This window comes from Phoxinus phoxinus (genome assembly GCF_949152265.1).
Source record: "Phoxinus phoxinus genome assembly, chromosome: 3".
NCBI classification, from domain to species: domain Eukaryota; kingdom Metazoa; phylum Chordata; class Actinopteri; order Cypriniformes; family Leuciscidae; genus Phoxinus; species Phoxinus phoxinus.
The window spans coordinates 10,705,405-10,723,006 of NC_136878.1; the positions used below are offsets into that span (position 1 = coordinate 10,705,405).

At 36.4% G+C, this 17,602-nt stretch overlaps 2 protein-coding genes across 2 annotated transcripts in view; one reads left to right on the forward strand and one right to left on the reverse strand.

Annotated features, from left to right (window-relative positions):
• zdhhc8b (zDHHC palmitoyltransferase 8b) overlaps nucleotides 1-6,142 on the reverse strand; it is a 69,049-nt gene extending 62,907 nt beyond the window's left edge. Inside the window, exon 1 of the mRNA XM_079607308.1 lies at nucleotides 5,736-6,142. Coding sequence (XP_079463434.1) covers nucleotides 5,736-5,839 — 104 coding nt within the window. The 5' untranslated portion in view covers nucleotides 5,840-6,142. The remainder of the gene's footprint in view (nucleotides 1-5,735) is intronic.
• Nucleotides 6,143-8,064: 1,922 nt separating this feature from the next.
• Nucleotides 8,065-16,509, forward strand: ascc2 (activating signal cointegrator 1 complex subunit 2). The gene is made up of 19 exons (XM_079607612.1): nucleotides 8,065-8,213; nucleotides 8,832-8,957; nucleotides 9,089-9,247; nucleotides 9,406-9,579; nucleotides 10,172-10,301; nucleotides 10,415-10,482; nucleotides 10,572-10,673; nucleotides 10,747-10,859; nucleotides 10,976-11,047; nucleotides 11,222-11,326; nucleotides 11,425-11,493; nucleotides 12,210-12,284; nucleotides 12,805-13,030; nucleotides 13,142-13,338; nucleotides 13,588-13,707; nucleotides 13,992-14,228; nucleotides 14,672-14,750; nucleotides 14,984-15,078; nucleotides 15,491-16,509. Exons 2-19 carry the CDS (start codon nucleotides 8,871-8,873, stop codon nucleotides 15,660-15,662), a joined length of 2,280 nt encoding a protein of 759 aa, XP_079463738.1. The 5' UTR covers nucleotides 8,065-8,213; nucleotides 8,832-8,870; the 3' UTR covers nucleotides 15,663-16,509.
• Nucleotides 16,510-17,602: the final 1,093 nt, after the last annotated feature.

Sequence of the window (17,602 nt, forward strand, 5' to 3'; positions counted from 1 at the left end):
TTTTGCTATTTAACATATTTATTTAATTGGAGGTTTGCATAATATTCTGAGTTTGCATTTTATTGGTTTTATTCATGTTGAGGAATACTGAATATGTTTTTTGTGCAAATGAAATTAGCAGCCTAAACGCCTGCTCACATTGAGTCTAGAACTACAGTTAACATCATGTTTACACAGCGAACAACACCTCTACACTTAGTCCCGATTTCTCTCAACATGGGGACAGGAGAGGTAAATAAATACATCAATAAATCACTTTCACAGAACGTTACCTTGACTGTTCCAAGCTGGTGGAATGACCAACTCAACTCGAGCTGCTGAGTCTTCAGCCATCTTCAAGAATAAAGACGCATCTCTTTCGCCAACATTTGACTCAATAATATTAACACTTACTATTCTATATCTATTATATTAAAAAATCCTTGGTACGCAATACGCATGCTGCGCTGGTAGCTGAGACTGGTCATGACATTTGCATATTTGAATAAAAGTGTCTGCTAAATGATTAAATGTAAACAGGAAAACAAAGTAACTTGTGTTACTTATTTGAAAAAGTAACTCCGCTATTTGTGGTTTCCGTATTTAATTTTCTAGTTACTTGAAAAAAGTAATCTGATTACGTAACTCACGTAACTTGTAAAGCGTTACCCCCAACTCATGACTCTGCAGGTCTTTCTCAATGGAGCTACAGTATAAATACTGATCCCAAATTTTTTAATGGTAGTTTAAGTTTTTCTTTTAAAGAAATTGATTATTTTATCCAGCAAGGATGCATTAAATTGATCAAACGTGACAGTACAAGACTTTTACATTGCTAAAAATAAATTCTATGTCAAAGCAATGCTTCTGTTCATCAAAGAATCTTTTAGTAAATATATTGTAATAATATTTCACAATATTACTGTTTTTACTGTATTTCGATCAAATAAATACAGCATTGGTGAGAAAAAGTGACTTCTCGGGGGCTGTTCACACTGAATGGATTTTTCCATTACACAGTACTTACTTTCCATTGTTTTTCAATGTAAACATGCGCTAGGCTGGACGGACGTCTTTAATGTCGCGCTCGCGTCTCGCGCATGATAGCATTCGAAAAAGCCTACGCTCATAAAAGAAGTTTTAAAAACGTGTCTCTAGACATTGCACTTTTTTCATTCCACTTTTAACAGCAAAACCGCGTTCTGTGTGAAACATTTAAAAGTCTCGCCAACCTTCTGAATGATATAGGAACGCAAAAAGGCCCATGCACATATATTCATCATTCATCTCTCGACTGAGCGCTAACAGCTGCTGGTGTCAAAATGTTACGTTAGAAATGTATGGTCATGCATTGGTGTAACTGATAATATGGTGTAATTGTATTTCTCAGAGGGTGGACGGACTAGTTTAAGAGCAACATCAAACTATACCAAATTACCACCATCAATTGGATCAATCTTCATGAGAAGCAGCTTTACTTAATGTCAACTAACCATGGGAAACAGATTTGATCTCATTACTGTCATGTAGCCTCTAGCTAAGAATACATGAGCTATGACGTCCAAAATTAGATTCGCACATCCATTCTAATGCGAGTCTCACATAGAGTGAGAGTGAGTCATAGTTGTCTCTATTGTTTTAACCAGACTTGCAGGGCTCTGAATGAAACAGATATTATTTAAATGTTGTTTTGCAGTGTCAGAAAACTATACAAATACTTAAGACACAGATATAAATGATTTTCAATAATAATGAGAATTTAACAGCTGTCAGACCAATTAATTCTCATTTTCATTAGTTGTAACTTACACCTGAAGAGTGGAATATATTTGCCTAATTAATTAAATGCAGTTTTTGCATTAATTACACAGATAATTCCAACATATGATGCTTTAAACAGAAAATGCACAGATAGCAGCAATGAAAACGTTTCAGAACTTAACTTTAACTTTTATCTTCCACAGTTTCCTCTAGGGAATGCAAAAGAAATACAAATCATTTTAAATGAACGAGACTAAGAAAACTGTAGCCAAATCCGCAAACTGCTCATGGTTATAATTAAAGTTTACGGCCTGTATTCAGTGAGCTTTTATGAACAGTTACAGATCTGAGGTTAAGCTTTAACTTTCTCCATCTTTCTGTGCATATGAAGAGAAACACAACACAGATCAATAACTATATCTGCCATCTATTTCTTATAATGAAACTTACAGTCCTATTGACAAATCACACGGAATTATAGGAGCGATACTTCCAAATTCTTTCTCAGTCCCAGTCTCTTCCAGATTTTAATAAGTTATAATACTCATGGATATTCACCCACACTGACAGCAGAACAGCACTGTTCAACTGAAAGCAAAAATGACCTAGATTGAAATCAAAATCGCTTATACATAACCAAGCTACTCATATGAATAATGCTGTAGATAGTGGAGAAGATGCGATGATGAAAGAGTTCTAGGGGATTTGGGAATATGGATTCTTAGTTATATTTGAATGCAATCCTTCTGAGAGACAAGAAGCAAAAAGCCAACAATTTCTAATCTTTCAATGATTTTTTTTTCTTTCACTTTACTCACCCAAGACATTCTTTTTTTTTAGCAGAACAAAAAAGAAGATATTGGAATGAATGAATGTGTGAGTGAGAGAGTGAGAGAGTGAGTGAGTGAGTGAGTGAGTGAGTGAGTGAGTGAGTGAATGGAATGAATGAAAAACATATTCTGAAGAATGTCAGGGTCTAAACAAAACACTACTGACTTAGTGACTGAAAAAAAAAACACTGATACATTTGGTGCCAAACCTTCTCTGTGACTGTGGACAACATCTTCATCTCTACCCCTAAAACCACCTTCGTCATTCTCTTTCTGTTTTGCTTATCACTCCGTCTCTCTGCAGGTTCTGAATGGCACACTAATAACCGCCGCGGTTCTGCTCTGTTTGAGTCTCCGACCTGACAGATTAATTATCAACAGAATTATGTGCAATTCATCGGCCAAATATTGTTCTCTTGCTGAACAAAAGCAGTGTCTATGTATGTTATCACAGCTGAAGTCCTCCTCTCATTCACATTTTAGATTTTCTAAACATTATAACACTGAATTTACAAGAGTTTGTATTGTATTTGTGTGTGCACATACTTACACAGGGTGAATGTGTTTATCATGAAATCTAACAGAAGAGCATACAAATATTAAAGGCCCATTAACTAGAAAGCACGGCAGGGAACGAAGATTAATATAAATGGAGATGAGCGCTTCATTAAAGGTATTAAATTTAAACTATAGCCCATTATGTCACCATAATGTTTAGAAATACGGCAGACCATAGGACATCTGCACACAGACCGCTTCTAATCCAATCTGCCCCCCATAAGGGAACAAGGGAAAGAGGTTAGAGACACAAATTAAAAGGGGGTCACTATCTGACAGCTCACACTAATATGCTTTCTTTTCATTGGTTGGAAGGAGAAACTGCTATATTTAAGCCATTAAAAAAAGTTTAAAATCTATTTTTTCCCCAAAGATCAATAAACATGCACCAGAAGAAAATGATTATAAAGCAAGACTAAAGGTCTTAGAAAGTGGTCAAAAACTTGCCCCATTGAAGTCAACAGGGTGCACATTTTAAAAAGAGGATAACACGGTGTAAGCAACACCGACTTTTGTCGTTGTTCTCTGTATTGACAGCACTCCAAATTTACCAAAAATTGAGCTCAATGTTAAAATTGACCGGAGTTCTCATTTAAGAACACGTCAAATGGATAAATGATATGTGGGGTCTCTTCACTCCACACACCACTGCTCTCGGCATAAATGCAGCAATGTAGTGAGGCCATATGGGAAAACCAACTGAGAACAACCTTGTTAAGGTGTGTACATGCCTGACAACACCCAGATCCCCCCGTTACTTCTCACATTCAAGAGAAAGTCATCACACAGCCTTTGTTGCCTTGAAGGTCCATCAACTGTTCTCTAGTGAGCGGTCAGTGAACAAGTGTGGCCTTAGGTATTGACATTAGCTTAATGCTGCACCTGAGTGCTGTTTTAAATACCAGATGACATTGAGGTTTTGAGGTCTGAGGCCTGGACACTACCTTGTACCTTCTCAATGGCTACCAGAGGAAACTGAAAAACCAGTCTGTTTCCTATTATTTGCATATGGAATTTGTATGTAAAAGGTCTAACCCTATTTCCAAAACAGCATATTAATCCAGAGTATCAAAGAGCAACGGGACGAGATCATCCATCTGCTCAGGCCTCATGCTCCAAAACCAGTACACAACTTTATAGTTTTTATAAAAGTTTAAGGGTGGGACAATTTGAGCAGTAAAATAGCAATGTAACTTATTTTAGACACCACATATAGGAAAATTATTCTAGTCCTACAAGTGCTATACATATAATCTCCAAAATCAAATTCAGCTGGGTAGTTGGCATGAAATACCTCTGGGATAATAATAATAATTTTGCTAAATCCTTTATGATTATTATGCAAAGCAGGGCAAGGCAAATTTATTTAAATAGGACATTTCAAACACAATAGTAATTCAAAGTGCTTTACATAGAAAGGAATTAAAATAATCCCAGCAGATGCATAATAAATCAAAATAAAATCGCATTAGAAATAAAAATAACTATAAAAGCGGAGAATACATTTTTTTTTAAATGATTACTAAATGTGGGGCGTCCATATCTGAATGGAAGAGTCTGAGAGTTTTGGTTTGTGATTTTACACTAGCAACAACGGCTTTCCTGGTGTCTCTTCTTCATAAACACTTATACACCGTCTACTTTTGCATGAGGCTTTTTGACCTTATATTTGTACTTTTAAAAAATTGCAGAACTATTCAAAATGACCTAGCTTAGACAAAAAGGTGTTTACATTTTTTTAAATCAGTAGATCACTAACCTTTTTTAAAACCAAAGTATGATAGTCTAATCTGCAGGATGCTTATTCTACAAAATATACCAAAAGCAAATGATTATATATGTCTGCACGATGATCAAATAAAGAGGGTGTGCTCTGAACTGTACTCTGAATGAGAATAACTGTAATCTGAGTCTAATGTTGATTCTTCAAACTGCTAGCTAGAGTAAATCAAAGCCTGTCACAGTCTGCTCTATCACACTCCCTGCTTGATGATGAATGATTCAACCTAAAGCAACTTCCTGGCCATCAATACACTTACAAAGACCACTTTATGCTAATCTTTTATAATGACTTCAGCCTTGCGTTGTAAGAGAAAGCTTTTGAAGCAAAGATCAATACACCCTGTACACTGAAGACACACGCATTTAAGCAATACATATATCTTTCAGTGATGTTACAATGAAACTATGAGGATGTCAAAACCTATCACGACGAAAGCACATCCCTCTTACATTGCACTACGTTTAGAAACCATTGCAATGAATGAACAAGAACACAAATGTCCACTAAACAGGCAGTATTGCAGATCAGCCCAGTCTCCAACTTAGTCCATCAATGAGTATTTTATTATAGCATACACATTTTAAGACAAGGCTGTTTTGCTGAACTTCTTTCACATGTGAAATCTCAACAGAAATGACCGATATCATCTAGCATTTTAAGACCCCCCCAAAATGCACACTTCTAAATGATAAATTAAGAAATAGTTTAGGTCTACAGTCAAACAACAGGCCTTGTGGTCATTTAACTGTCATAAAACTTATTCCAGTGAACCAGTGTTTAACGAAATACCCCGTGGGGGAGAAAAAAAATCCTCGCAAACTTACGTGAAAACGAAGAATAAAGTAGTGGATCCCACCAGAAGAGTGGCGGCTGTGGACACCGGGATGTATTTGGTGGGTTTAAATCTTTTTCCAACGCTGTTGGGCATTCTGTAAATCCCACATTCCTCGTTTATTTGATCCCTATCGTTAGATGCACGCAAACACAAACACAAATCCTGCACCGTTCAGCGCGAGCCGGCTAAACGCTTATTCGCTCCGTCACATACACCGTTAAATCGTGATCCTAGAATACGCGATCGGGAATACGAGCCTGAAAATCCCACCCAGCTCAATTCAGCCCACTGCTGAGGTCACTGCAATGCTTGAGGTGGAGCCTCCGCTACGCAAATAGAGGAGGCGACAGACACACGCGCGCTCCATCAGTTGGGCCTTTACGCGTCTTGAGGATAAGCTGCGTAAAACGAGACTTGGGGTTTTGCTAATGATGGAGGAATCACACACTGGGTGGAGTTGACACACGCCAGTTCTAAAGGAAATCATCCATATGAAGACCTTGTTGTTTAAAATCATATATCATACATCAAAACATATAGCAGTTATGAATTTTAAAAGATTGAGTTTGGATACAGAGCAGTGCTCACTGCAAAAACGAACTTTCAATGTGTTTGTTTGTGATCGAGTTTGTGGTTCCCGTCTGACCTCTGGTGGCAGATTTGAAGAATGATCTGTTGCCCGTCTTGATTTTTTAGCTTGGGTGCTGCAAAAAGTCAAAATGTTTCTAACAGAAGCAGATCTGAGCAATATTGCACACTATTACTGTTTTTAATAAGAGTTTTTACATCATTATATTGTCTTTTCTCATTATTTTGATTCAATGATTGTCACTTTCTTCTGTTATGCATTTGATCATTGTTCAGCCAATAAATTCGACAAATGTTCACATTGCATAATTAAATTAATTAACGAATGTCATGTAATGAATACCTACGCCTATGTGCCATAACACTTATTCCAGCGAACAGCCTATGGACACTCCTCAGCGTTTCAGGGATAGCTAAAAATATTAAGAGCATAGAGTACAATCACCATTGCTCTTCTTGAAACTTTAGCCTGCAGCTATAATAATTGTGCAGCCAAAACAGTGGAAAACAACGTTAACATTACATAATTAAATAGCCTAAATAAAGAATGAATGTAACTAAAATAATTTGTATATGTGTCAGGCTGGAAGCCTTGCAGCTCAGTTCACCTGCCCACTGAACACATATTTTTAGCCTAGTCTAAGCATGTATATTTAAAACATTTTCTAAAGTTATTTGATATGTTATGTTTTATAAAGTGAAAACCAATGTCAATATCTTTTGTCGAATACCTTCCATACTGATAAGAAAGTGCTCGTCCGCTATATCCGTTGAATATATATATATATATATATATATATATATATATATATATATATATATATATATATATATATATATATATATATATATATTATATTCAAAGTTTTCTTCTTCATCGTTCAACTGTGGCCCCAGGCAAGGCCGTGACAGTATCAAATGTTTTCATTGTCTGAAGTATGTATAGTAATGCTCTTTCATGTCAATAAAATAACTAAAGTGGGGAAAAAAAATCTAGGCAGAATTTGGGATGAGAAAGAGACCCAATCTGCTCAATGTAAGTTATGAATTGGTAAGACACACTGGGGGAAACGCTGTCTTCAATGACAAGCAAAGATTGAAGTCAATTTCATCCATCAATTAAGTAGGCCTAAGTGCAAGGTAAATGAACGGCATCTGTTGAGAAACAGATGAGAAAAACATTCATGAAACAAAAGATTAAAAAAATAACATCTATTTTTCTATCTATCTATAAAAATCCATCTATTTATCTATCTGTCTGTCTGTTTTTCAGTCTATGGTTCCAACCCCATTCAGACTCTCAGTCAAGCCAGGGAGCCTAAAGAACTAGATTATTTTGGGAACACAATGGCATAGTTTAACAAACAGGGTTTAGATTAAGACAGGATTAGGCCTTAGTTCAATTAGGATATTTAAGTAGCTTTTATAAACACGCCTTAGACAAAAAAACAACAACATTTTTGGTCTGCATTATCAGACAAAACAATGACATATTTTAAGATATGTCAGTGCAAGTTACTTTCATTAAACAGCTCAAACAGAAATTTTAGTCTTGAGTCTGAGACTAGGCTCAATCAATATTGTCTGGGGATAAACTTTCATTAAGAACATTAATGTTTGCATACACCATACATTACTTAATAGATACCTAAGTATACATTTAGATTTTAATGAATAAAAATGTCATGAAAATATAGGTTATATGGGGTTCATCGATTCACTAGTTAAACGTCGCTTCAAGAACAGGTTTTATTTTTTTTAAAAGACTTTTATTTTGGAATCTCTTCAACACGAGTAGAGTAAACCGGATATCCACGCTGGTAGAGCTGATGGCTTGAGCTGGAGCTGTTAAACATCTGTTGAAAGATTCTGTCAAGAGGTGACATTTTTATCACTTGGTTTTTATTTTCATACTGTACTGGTTAAAGGAACGAAGCTATTTGTTATTTAAACGCAAGAAATCGAACTTTTTTCTTAGTTTCGCTCTCATTTGTGGTTGTCTGGCTCATTTTTAGTAACAGTCAACAAAAGTGTGCCGTTTTTATAAATGTCTGTCTTTTACTAAAATAATTTGCAGCTAATGAAAACTGCTGTTGTTTGGTCGTGTTGTCTTAAGTAAAGATACCGAGCTCACTAGCAAGGGCAGCATTAGCCAGCTCGCTAATACTATAGCCAGCCAGTCATCTCATAACGTTAGTTAAACAACTGCATGTCTAAAATGAAATTACAAAACTAAAATTAAATGTTACTGTTCTTTTGACAATCTATACAGTGGCAAAATGAATGGTGTTGTCAACCGTCTCACTGGTGTTGGATCTCTGACACATTAGCCTGTCAACCATCTATAGACAGTAGACAATATAGACAACTCTAAATTCTTAGGCCGTGCATAAACCAGAACTAATAATCTTTTTAACCACCATATAACTCTTGGCAAATAATTTACAGTTCAGACAAAGTAAACGAGTACTTGTCTTTGGTCTGTATGTTTTATCAGGAGGTACACCCATTGGCTATTTTCTTCAGGGCAGGTGAAATGGCCTGTGCAAAAGTGCCTTTAGATGAACTGCATGTGACTCAGCCCTCTGGCCCACAAGGCAAAGAACGCACTTTACCAGCACTGGTGAGTGAATATTTCACTTTACATTTATGTCCTTCGTAATTAACTAGAGTACCAAAGACTTGATCCAACACTATAGTCCAGTGCTTCTATGAACAATTTGAATGATGATGCCACCTGAATCTCTCCACAAGCACCCTGATCGTAAAGAAGAGAGATGTTTCTTAACCTTTAAGCCCCCACCTGAGGATGGCACACCTGCATTAGTGGAGGAGTTCCTGGAACATGCTCAGTTCATTTCCGAGGATCTGGAGTGGCTGCTGGCTTTACCCCACGACAAGTTCTGGTGTCAGGTCGGAATCTCTAAAATTCAAGTTGTACAAATCAAAATGTTAGTAATGAAGGTTTTGGTACAGCCCAATAGAATAATAATATTGTTGTTTTTGGATACTTCAATTATTTAGCCAGGTAGCTGTCAATATTGTTTCTTTTTTATTCTTTCTCCCTTTAGGTGGTATTTGATGAGTCATTACAGAGGTGCTTGGACTCTTATTTGAGTCACGCTCCTCGCAGTTTGGACCCGTCTGGCATCTCATCCAGTCCAGCTGTAGCCGACATGCAGAGGAACGTTCATCGCTCTGTGTTCATGGTCTTCCTCAGGATGGCTACGCACAAAGAGTCTAAGGTGAACATTAACTGATTTATTATATTGCACAACTAACTAGATTATTTAATCGTTGTACTGTGTGGTTTTGGACAGGCAATAAGTCCTAGATACATAAAAAATAAAACTGCAATGTGAAATTGTTTTCTACGATATATTTTAAAGTGTAATTCATTCCTGCAGTGGTAAAACTGGATTTTCAGCATCATTACTCCAAGTATTCAGTATCACATGATCCTTCAGAAATCATTCTAATATGCTAGTTTGGTTCTCAAGAAATGTTTCTTCTTCTTATTATTATTATAAATATTGAAATCGGTTGTGCTGGTTAATATTTTTGTGGAAACAGTAAACATTTTTTTTTTATGAAGGATTCTTTGTTAAATAGAAAGTTCAAAAGAACAGCATTTATTTAATTTTTTTTTTTTGTAACATTATAAAAGTCTTTTACTTTCAATGAAAATAAAACATCTTACTGACCCCAAACATTTAAACAGTAATGTAAATGTGTGCTGTGGTTTTGTATTAAATTTACATTCAATTATATGATGGTAATATATTTGGCATTCAGTGGGATTCAAAATGGAAAATATTGTTTTATTTTCTTCCTCAGGAGAACTTCATCACCCCTGCAGTGTTTGCAGAGATTATTTACAACAACTACTTATTTGACATTCCCAAAATTCTGGATCTGTGTGTGCTGTTTGGGAAAGGAAATTCCCAACTGGTACATAAAATGATCGGTACTAGTAATCTTAAAGTACAAATTTATATTTAGAAAAATGCATGAACTCACCTGATTTTTTTACCACTCATACGTTTCAATGTGTAAAACTAAAATTTCCCCGTTTTCCAGAGAACATTTTTACTCAGCAGCCCAGTTATTATGGAGACCTAGATGAGACTATACCTTCAATCATCCAGGTATTTCATGTGACACAATACACATTTCTAAATGCTTGGATTTGCCAGGGTCTGCTGAACTTCCTAAAATGTGTGCATGTATATTCTAGGTGTTTGACTCAATATTACAGAAGTGTGGTATTCAGTCAGATGATCAACCCCTCAAACTGAATGCAAACAGATGTCTAACTGCCATGACCATGTCAGAGGAGGTAACCAAAACACGTTTTCACAAATACAAATAATATTCTTATATTTAAATATTATTATGTTTATGTCTCATAGGAGCTTGCAGACTTGGTGTTGTACATGTGTGATACCTGCACTACTGTTCACTCTTTCCTGGACATCTTCCCTGAGGCTTGTTCTACCTTCAAACAACACAACTTTCTTAACAGGTGTCACAAATACATCCACATAATGACTAACTATAATTCACAGTGTCCTCAAAGGGATAAATTCATTCCTGATATTACTGATACAAAAATAATAAACAGATCATCTCTCAATGTAGATTATCGTCATTCTATGAGATTGTAGTTCCAGACCTGGAAAAGGCAGTGAAGAAGAGGAATTTCAATAAAAGGTTAGAATGGCAAACTTGACTGATGTGTTCTCTTACAAACCTAGACACTCTTTTGTGAACTCTTGTGTATCTTATACTGTAACTCTGCTCTTGCCTCAGCTGCTGACATGGCATTAAAATCTGTACTACTACTAGTCTTGTGAATTTGTAAAGATAAGTTGCAATCTGTCTCAGTATACAGGAGAACATGTGGAGACAAGTATCTCATTCCAGAAAGAAAATGGTGGAGATTGCTCACCTGCTGCTCCAACACTCGTGTTTACAGCCCATACTGGAGGGGTGAGGGAAAAAATACATGCTTTTAAACCTCATTAGATTAGGCAAAAACAAGAATGAATACCAAATATCCTTGATCTAAGTGTCAATCATTTTCACAGCTCTGAAAACGTGGTATCCTTTGTAGAAGATCTTCTACAGAACTTCACAGCTTTCCTTCAAGAGAAAAGGTAAATTATGCAGAAATCTCTCCCCAAGTGTATGGTTTAGGGGTGGAACAGTTAAAATTATTCACGGTTCAGTTTGTATCACAGTTTTATGGTCGCAGTTTTGGTACGGTTCGGTATGTGCGGTGGAAAAATGACTACTGTCAAATAAAAATAAAGGAAAAAAAGAACAAATAATCTAACTACAAGTAACGGCACAAATAAATACAATAGAGCAAAGACACAAATAAAACAAACAGTGTTTTCTATGGTAGATTTAACTAATTTTCAGGTACAGAAATTGAATAAAGTAATCAATTTACTAACATTGCATATTTTACTGTATAAATTAAATATGAATCCTCATTAAAGTTACAAAAGCTATTCAATCAGGAGCAGTGAGTGATTTCTTTGTATTTTGTTGGTTGATTAACACTACAAACATAGACAACAGGAATATTAGGCTGCTGTCACTTTAAGACATAATGCACAGGTCCAATACACTGATACTGTACACGTGCATTGTCTTTCTCGACTGTTTGTTTGCTGAACTCTGTCTGTTTGATTCGTTGTTAATTTCAACAAACCATATTATATATACGTCATCAGATTTGAGATTAACTACTGTGCAAGTGGGTGGAGAACGGTACGGTTCGATTTTCTTTCTGAGAACTGTTACACCCCTATGGTTTTAGTGAACAACTATATTCAATTGCACTGTTTGTCTCTTTATCTCTCAGATTTCTGGCAGATTATGATGAACAGTTCCCTATAGTGGATGACATCAGTCTCCTTCAGCAGGCCTTCCCTCTTTTGTATCCTTTACTATGGTCACTGTATAGAACACTGTATACAGATTTTGAAAGTAACAAAAGGGGAAGCATTCTGGCATCTTTCAGGCTTCTGCTTGAGAGAAGACGACCTCAATGATTCCAGAAATAACCTGTCCCAATTTCTAATTGCTTTCCTACACCCTTGATAAATATTGATGCACTGATACCATAGCTAGTGCTCATTTCCTCCAATACTAACCATGTATATACAATGTGCACTTCATTAACGTTGCCATGCAAAGAAACACTGACAACAGAAGCAGAATGTAAAATGTCAGTGAGATTATTATTGCAGCATAAACAATGTCTATGCCATCAATTCAGTGCCGGTTTAGCCTGTTGTGCAAGTAAAGAGAGAACCTCAAAGCACATTCTGGCTGACTTGCCTTTAAATCTTGTCTTTACTTTTTCTGTCACGGAGAATCAGAATAATCCATCTTTCCCTACTTTTTAAAACTCCTTTCTATGATTTTCTGCTATTATCCTTGACCTTCCCACTCAGAGACGACACCAGGACATCTTACCTGTTGCAGGGTGTAGAGTCCGCCTGGGAGTTTGTGGGGAAAAAGAAAAGCTTCCCCTCTGCAATCTCATTAGCCAATCACAGTGCAGGAGCCAAGAGCAAGACCGGCAGAGATTTAGAAGCTTCCCAGCAGGAAGGAGCAGGAGTCAGAGAGGAGTTGAGAGGAGCGGAAGCTATGACTGACACTCCTCGTAAGGGCGACAACGTGAGTTCATTAGCTGCTAAATGTTTTAACAACATTATTGAAATAATTTTTTTAGCACCCACTGGTGAAATAAAAAGCATTTTTCTATCTTTTTTTTTCTGGGGCCTATAGGGGGCAGTGTGCATATTGAGTTCTGGAGAACTGGAGTCTCTGCTGACCCATATCCGAGAGCTGCTTCCAGACTTGGGAGATGGATTCATACTGGCATGTTTGGAGGAGTACGCCTACAATTCGGAACTTGTCATAAACAACATCCTGGAAGATAAACTGTCACCTTCTCTTGACAAACTGGACAGGGCAATGGCCAGGTAAAGTCTTGCATAAAACAACTGTTCATTGTTTATTCACATTAGCTTAGGTCCATTAAATAATTGATAACTTTTATTAAATTAAATTAAAGTTGAAATTAGCATTAACTAAGCTTAATAAGAAGTGTTTTTCATTGTTAGTTCATGTTAACTAATGTAACCTTTATTGTAAAGGGTTACCCAAGACTTTATGGATCAGCTCAGGTCCACTTCATTGTTGTTTATTGTCTCTGTAATGTTGCCTTGTAGGCCTGTGAAGAAGGAGCTTCCCTCAGTTTTGAGCACAAGATCAAATGTGTTTAACGATGACGAGTTTGACGTGTTCAACCGTGACCGATTGGACATGAGTCGCATATGGAAAGGCCGGAGGTAGGTTCTGAGAGCCTGTGTTAAAATTCTGTAACAATTGTTGCCACTTCAAGAAACATTATCCCATCCTGCCCTGCAGCACCTTACTCTGTGATTTCTACTCTGTTTAGTCAAACTACCCACTGAATATTTATGAAAATCCTGTTGTCAATAAAAAATAGTCTTTGACAAGTACAGTGTAAACTGACATCAGAGTAGGCATGAAGTGAACTTATAAAATATTCAGCTCAAGCTGTAAAAGCTGGTTTGTGTCAGCTAGAAATTAAAATCTCTGCGTATTTCAGACAGGGGGAGAGTGTACGTGCCACACTCGATGACAAGCAGCACATAGAAGAGCAGAGAGAGAGATATCAAGCCTACCAGACAGTGGTGGATGAGATTCCCATAGCGAATGAGCACTCTGGAGACCGTGATGATGCTTTCGGCTTGGATGATTATGACGACGAATATGACGACACGTATGATATCAACCAAATAGGAGCAAATGATCTGGATGAAGAAGATGAACTGTTGAACCGCAGGTATGAGCTGTGACCAGTGTACATAATAACAATCCTTTTCCACTTCCTGCTTGCATTTACCATTGTAGATATTGAGAGGAATGCATGGGGGATGTTCAATGTTCAGAATCAAAGGTTTTTAAACACAAAAACTCATCTCTGCTCTGAGTATAATTATTATTACCGTCATATTGATTTATAATCAAAAACATGTTGGCCAAATTGTGTAGCCCTACAAACAACTCGGCAAACCTGGAGCTTATTTTCTTTGTTTTTTTTTACACAGTTTATATCACAGTATATATATATATATATAAATAATGTATATGTACATATGTATGTTTATGTTACCAGAAAAATCACAATTCAAAAAATGTTCCCCAAATTGTGTAGCCCTAATTTATATTGGAATTTTTAAATTTACATTTAAGTATTCTATCTTCATCTATGTATTCTCCCTTTAGACCGTTTACTATTCCACAAGTTCTAAGAACAGTCAAAAAGGCTCAGGTGGAAGACGACGAGGGGGAAGAAGAGGAAACGGTTTGAATGATTCATTTCTCTTATTTTATATTTATTGTCTTTAAATTCTCCTTTACACAGGTGTTTTGATGTGTGTGATAGATCATATGGTGCTGTCAATACTTGACTTTTTTTCTTTTTCTCTTTTCCTGTTAATTGGAAGTAGACTGATTGGTCATACATTAAAATTCCAGGCTCTCACATAATGCCGTATCCATTTTTACAATGATCTTGTCCTATGTCATTTTGGTTAGAATGATGCTGTGAAGAAGGATTACTTCGTCCAGGACCCAGCAGTCCTCAGAGAGAGAGCCGAGGCCAGGAGAGCTGCTATGCAAAGCAGGAAAGGGTAAGTTTGACAACGGACTGGCCACGTCCACACAGCAACAGAATACGGTTGTCAGTCCTGTATTTAAAACCTTAATACGGTTACGTTCAAACACAGTTTAATTACGGGAGTGACAGCCGCATCCTATAACTGAACTCACACCCGCATTCCCGGTAAAACTGCTGTGTGAATGGAACCGGACTGGACAACTAGTTGTCTGTCACACCATACAGTGCGAGAGAGCAGCTCTGCACAAACATGATGTGTGTGTACTGTACTTTTTCATATGTGGTTTTACTTTCGGTAACTTGCAGTGACAGCTGTGTGTCAAAGCCATAGTTACACTGCACATTTGTAATGGTTATTATCTAACTAACCTACAAAACATGGATCAGCCAGTCATTAATTTGATTTTATTTGTTTTTTCTAATAGCTACAGACCGCCACCGGCAAGTCATGTTGTAGGTGGTCCAAGGGGACGGGGACAGGCGCAGGAGACCGTTTTGGACCGTCGTAAAAAGGAGGCGAACAAGAGCAGAGGAGCCAATCACAGTCGCAGAACAATGGCTGACAGGAAGAGGAACAAGGGCATGATCCCTTCTTAAGACTTTTGAATCAAGAACAGAACATTACACAGTTCTTGGAGAACTGAAAAAGCAGAATGAAGTACCTGAGGTTAATTGTAGCTCTTGTAGGCTCATGGAGATGACACTCTGGTCTATTACATAGGCCTATTATTTCTTTCAGATTGAAAATTAGTTCTTGATGAGTTTATTTTCTGAAGTATAAATCAATATGAAAACAGGGTGATTTGGAGTTTGAAGTGCTTAGTAAAATGCACAGGGATGTGTGTCTGTAAAGGGATCAAGATCAACACTGACAAGAAAACAAAGTGTTATAAGGCAATGGAGCCATTTCTTTTGCCCTGTAACACACAAGTTTATTGAACAGAGGAGAGGTACAAACAGTTATTGCACTGTTAAGTCAAATTCAACAAATAAATAAAGGAACATCAGGTTCGAGAATGTTGCATCTAAAATAAATTGCTACAAAAGATGCAGTGCATTACACTATTAAAGCAAAATTGGAGCTTAAAAGATCCTGTTCCAGTTTTCTAAAGGTTCAGAAAGCGATTAAGACTTGACATGAGAGCAGTCCTTTGAGAAACCTTCTAACTTGAGGTTGTACAGATTGGCTGCAAAGTCCGATTTCAAACACATTAATCATACTGTGCCAAAGGCTGTGAGCGTTTGTCACTCTGGAAGAGAGTGATGTCCTTTTTCTTACATAGACTTTGAACAGGCAATGTTCTCTTGCCATGTAGAGCAGCATATTTCTACTTGCTAAGATAAATTCAAAGCATTTTGTAACAGAAAGCATATTTAAGAATGCTTTTGAAATAAAACGTAAACCATAGGAAGATAAAATATGAATAAATACTGTTCTTATTAAGACTGTCTCTTTGTTGTTCCTCTTGTGTACGTTTTTTTTTTTAATGTAATGGTTGTTTACCTGTCTAGTAGATGCCCTCCTGAGATAGTGTAATAGCTGGGATGGGGAAAATTCCTCAGATTTGGCATAAGTATAGATTGTGATTTAATGATTGGCTGCCTTGAGATTCCTTATTCCTATGTCCTATCTTTAAGTACATTTACAGGCACAGATATAATTGAACTACAGTGAGTTTTTTGCACAGTCGAGCTACAGTATTCATCTGTCTGTCCAAGTATACGTGACACAATGCATACTCGAATATTAAAAGGATTAAATGCACGTCTTTCGAGGGATGCGCAAACTTTCAGAGCCAACTAGTCTGATTAACATGTAAACATGCTGAATGAAGCGGAGCTATAATTGCCTTTTTATTATAAGATTGTTTTAATGTTTTTGAAAGAAGTTTACTTTATTCACCAAGGCTGCATTTATTTGATCAAAAATATTAAACCCTTATATTGTAAACAATTCTTACAATATTGAAAAAATAAGTTTATATATATATAAAATATATATATATATATTCCTAAAATGGAAAGAATTACTTTAGTCTTCTGTGTTGCATGATCCTTCAGAAATCAATGTTGAAACCATCTTTTTTATAAGGATTCTTTGATGAATTGAAAGTTGAAAAGAATTATCTTTTGGAACATTATAAATGTTTTACTGTCACTTTTGATCAATATAATGCATCCTTGCTGAATAAAAGTATTGATTTCTTTCAACAACAACAACCTTTTGAAAGGTAATGTAGGTTTGTTAGTCTAACAAAGCAAAAACATGACTGACATTTCAGTCAGACTAAAGCATTTACATGACATATAAAAAGACAATTTGAAACTCTAAAACTTCTAAAATGCATGTAAATGTACTTAATAGTCCCTTATAAATCGTCTTTAAAAGTGACACATAGTGAAAGTAGCTCTGTGCAGAAAGGCGGCACCGGGCATCCTTGAAGCTCTTTGTATGGAATACAGATACTCCTTTCATGTATCTTTTTTCATTTTACTGGGTAATTTAGAGTAACAGAATTGATTAACATGCCCCATTT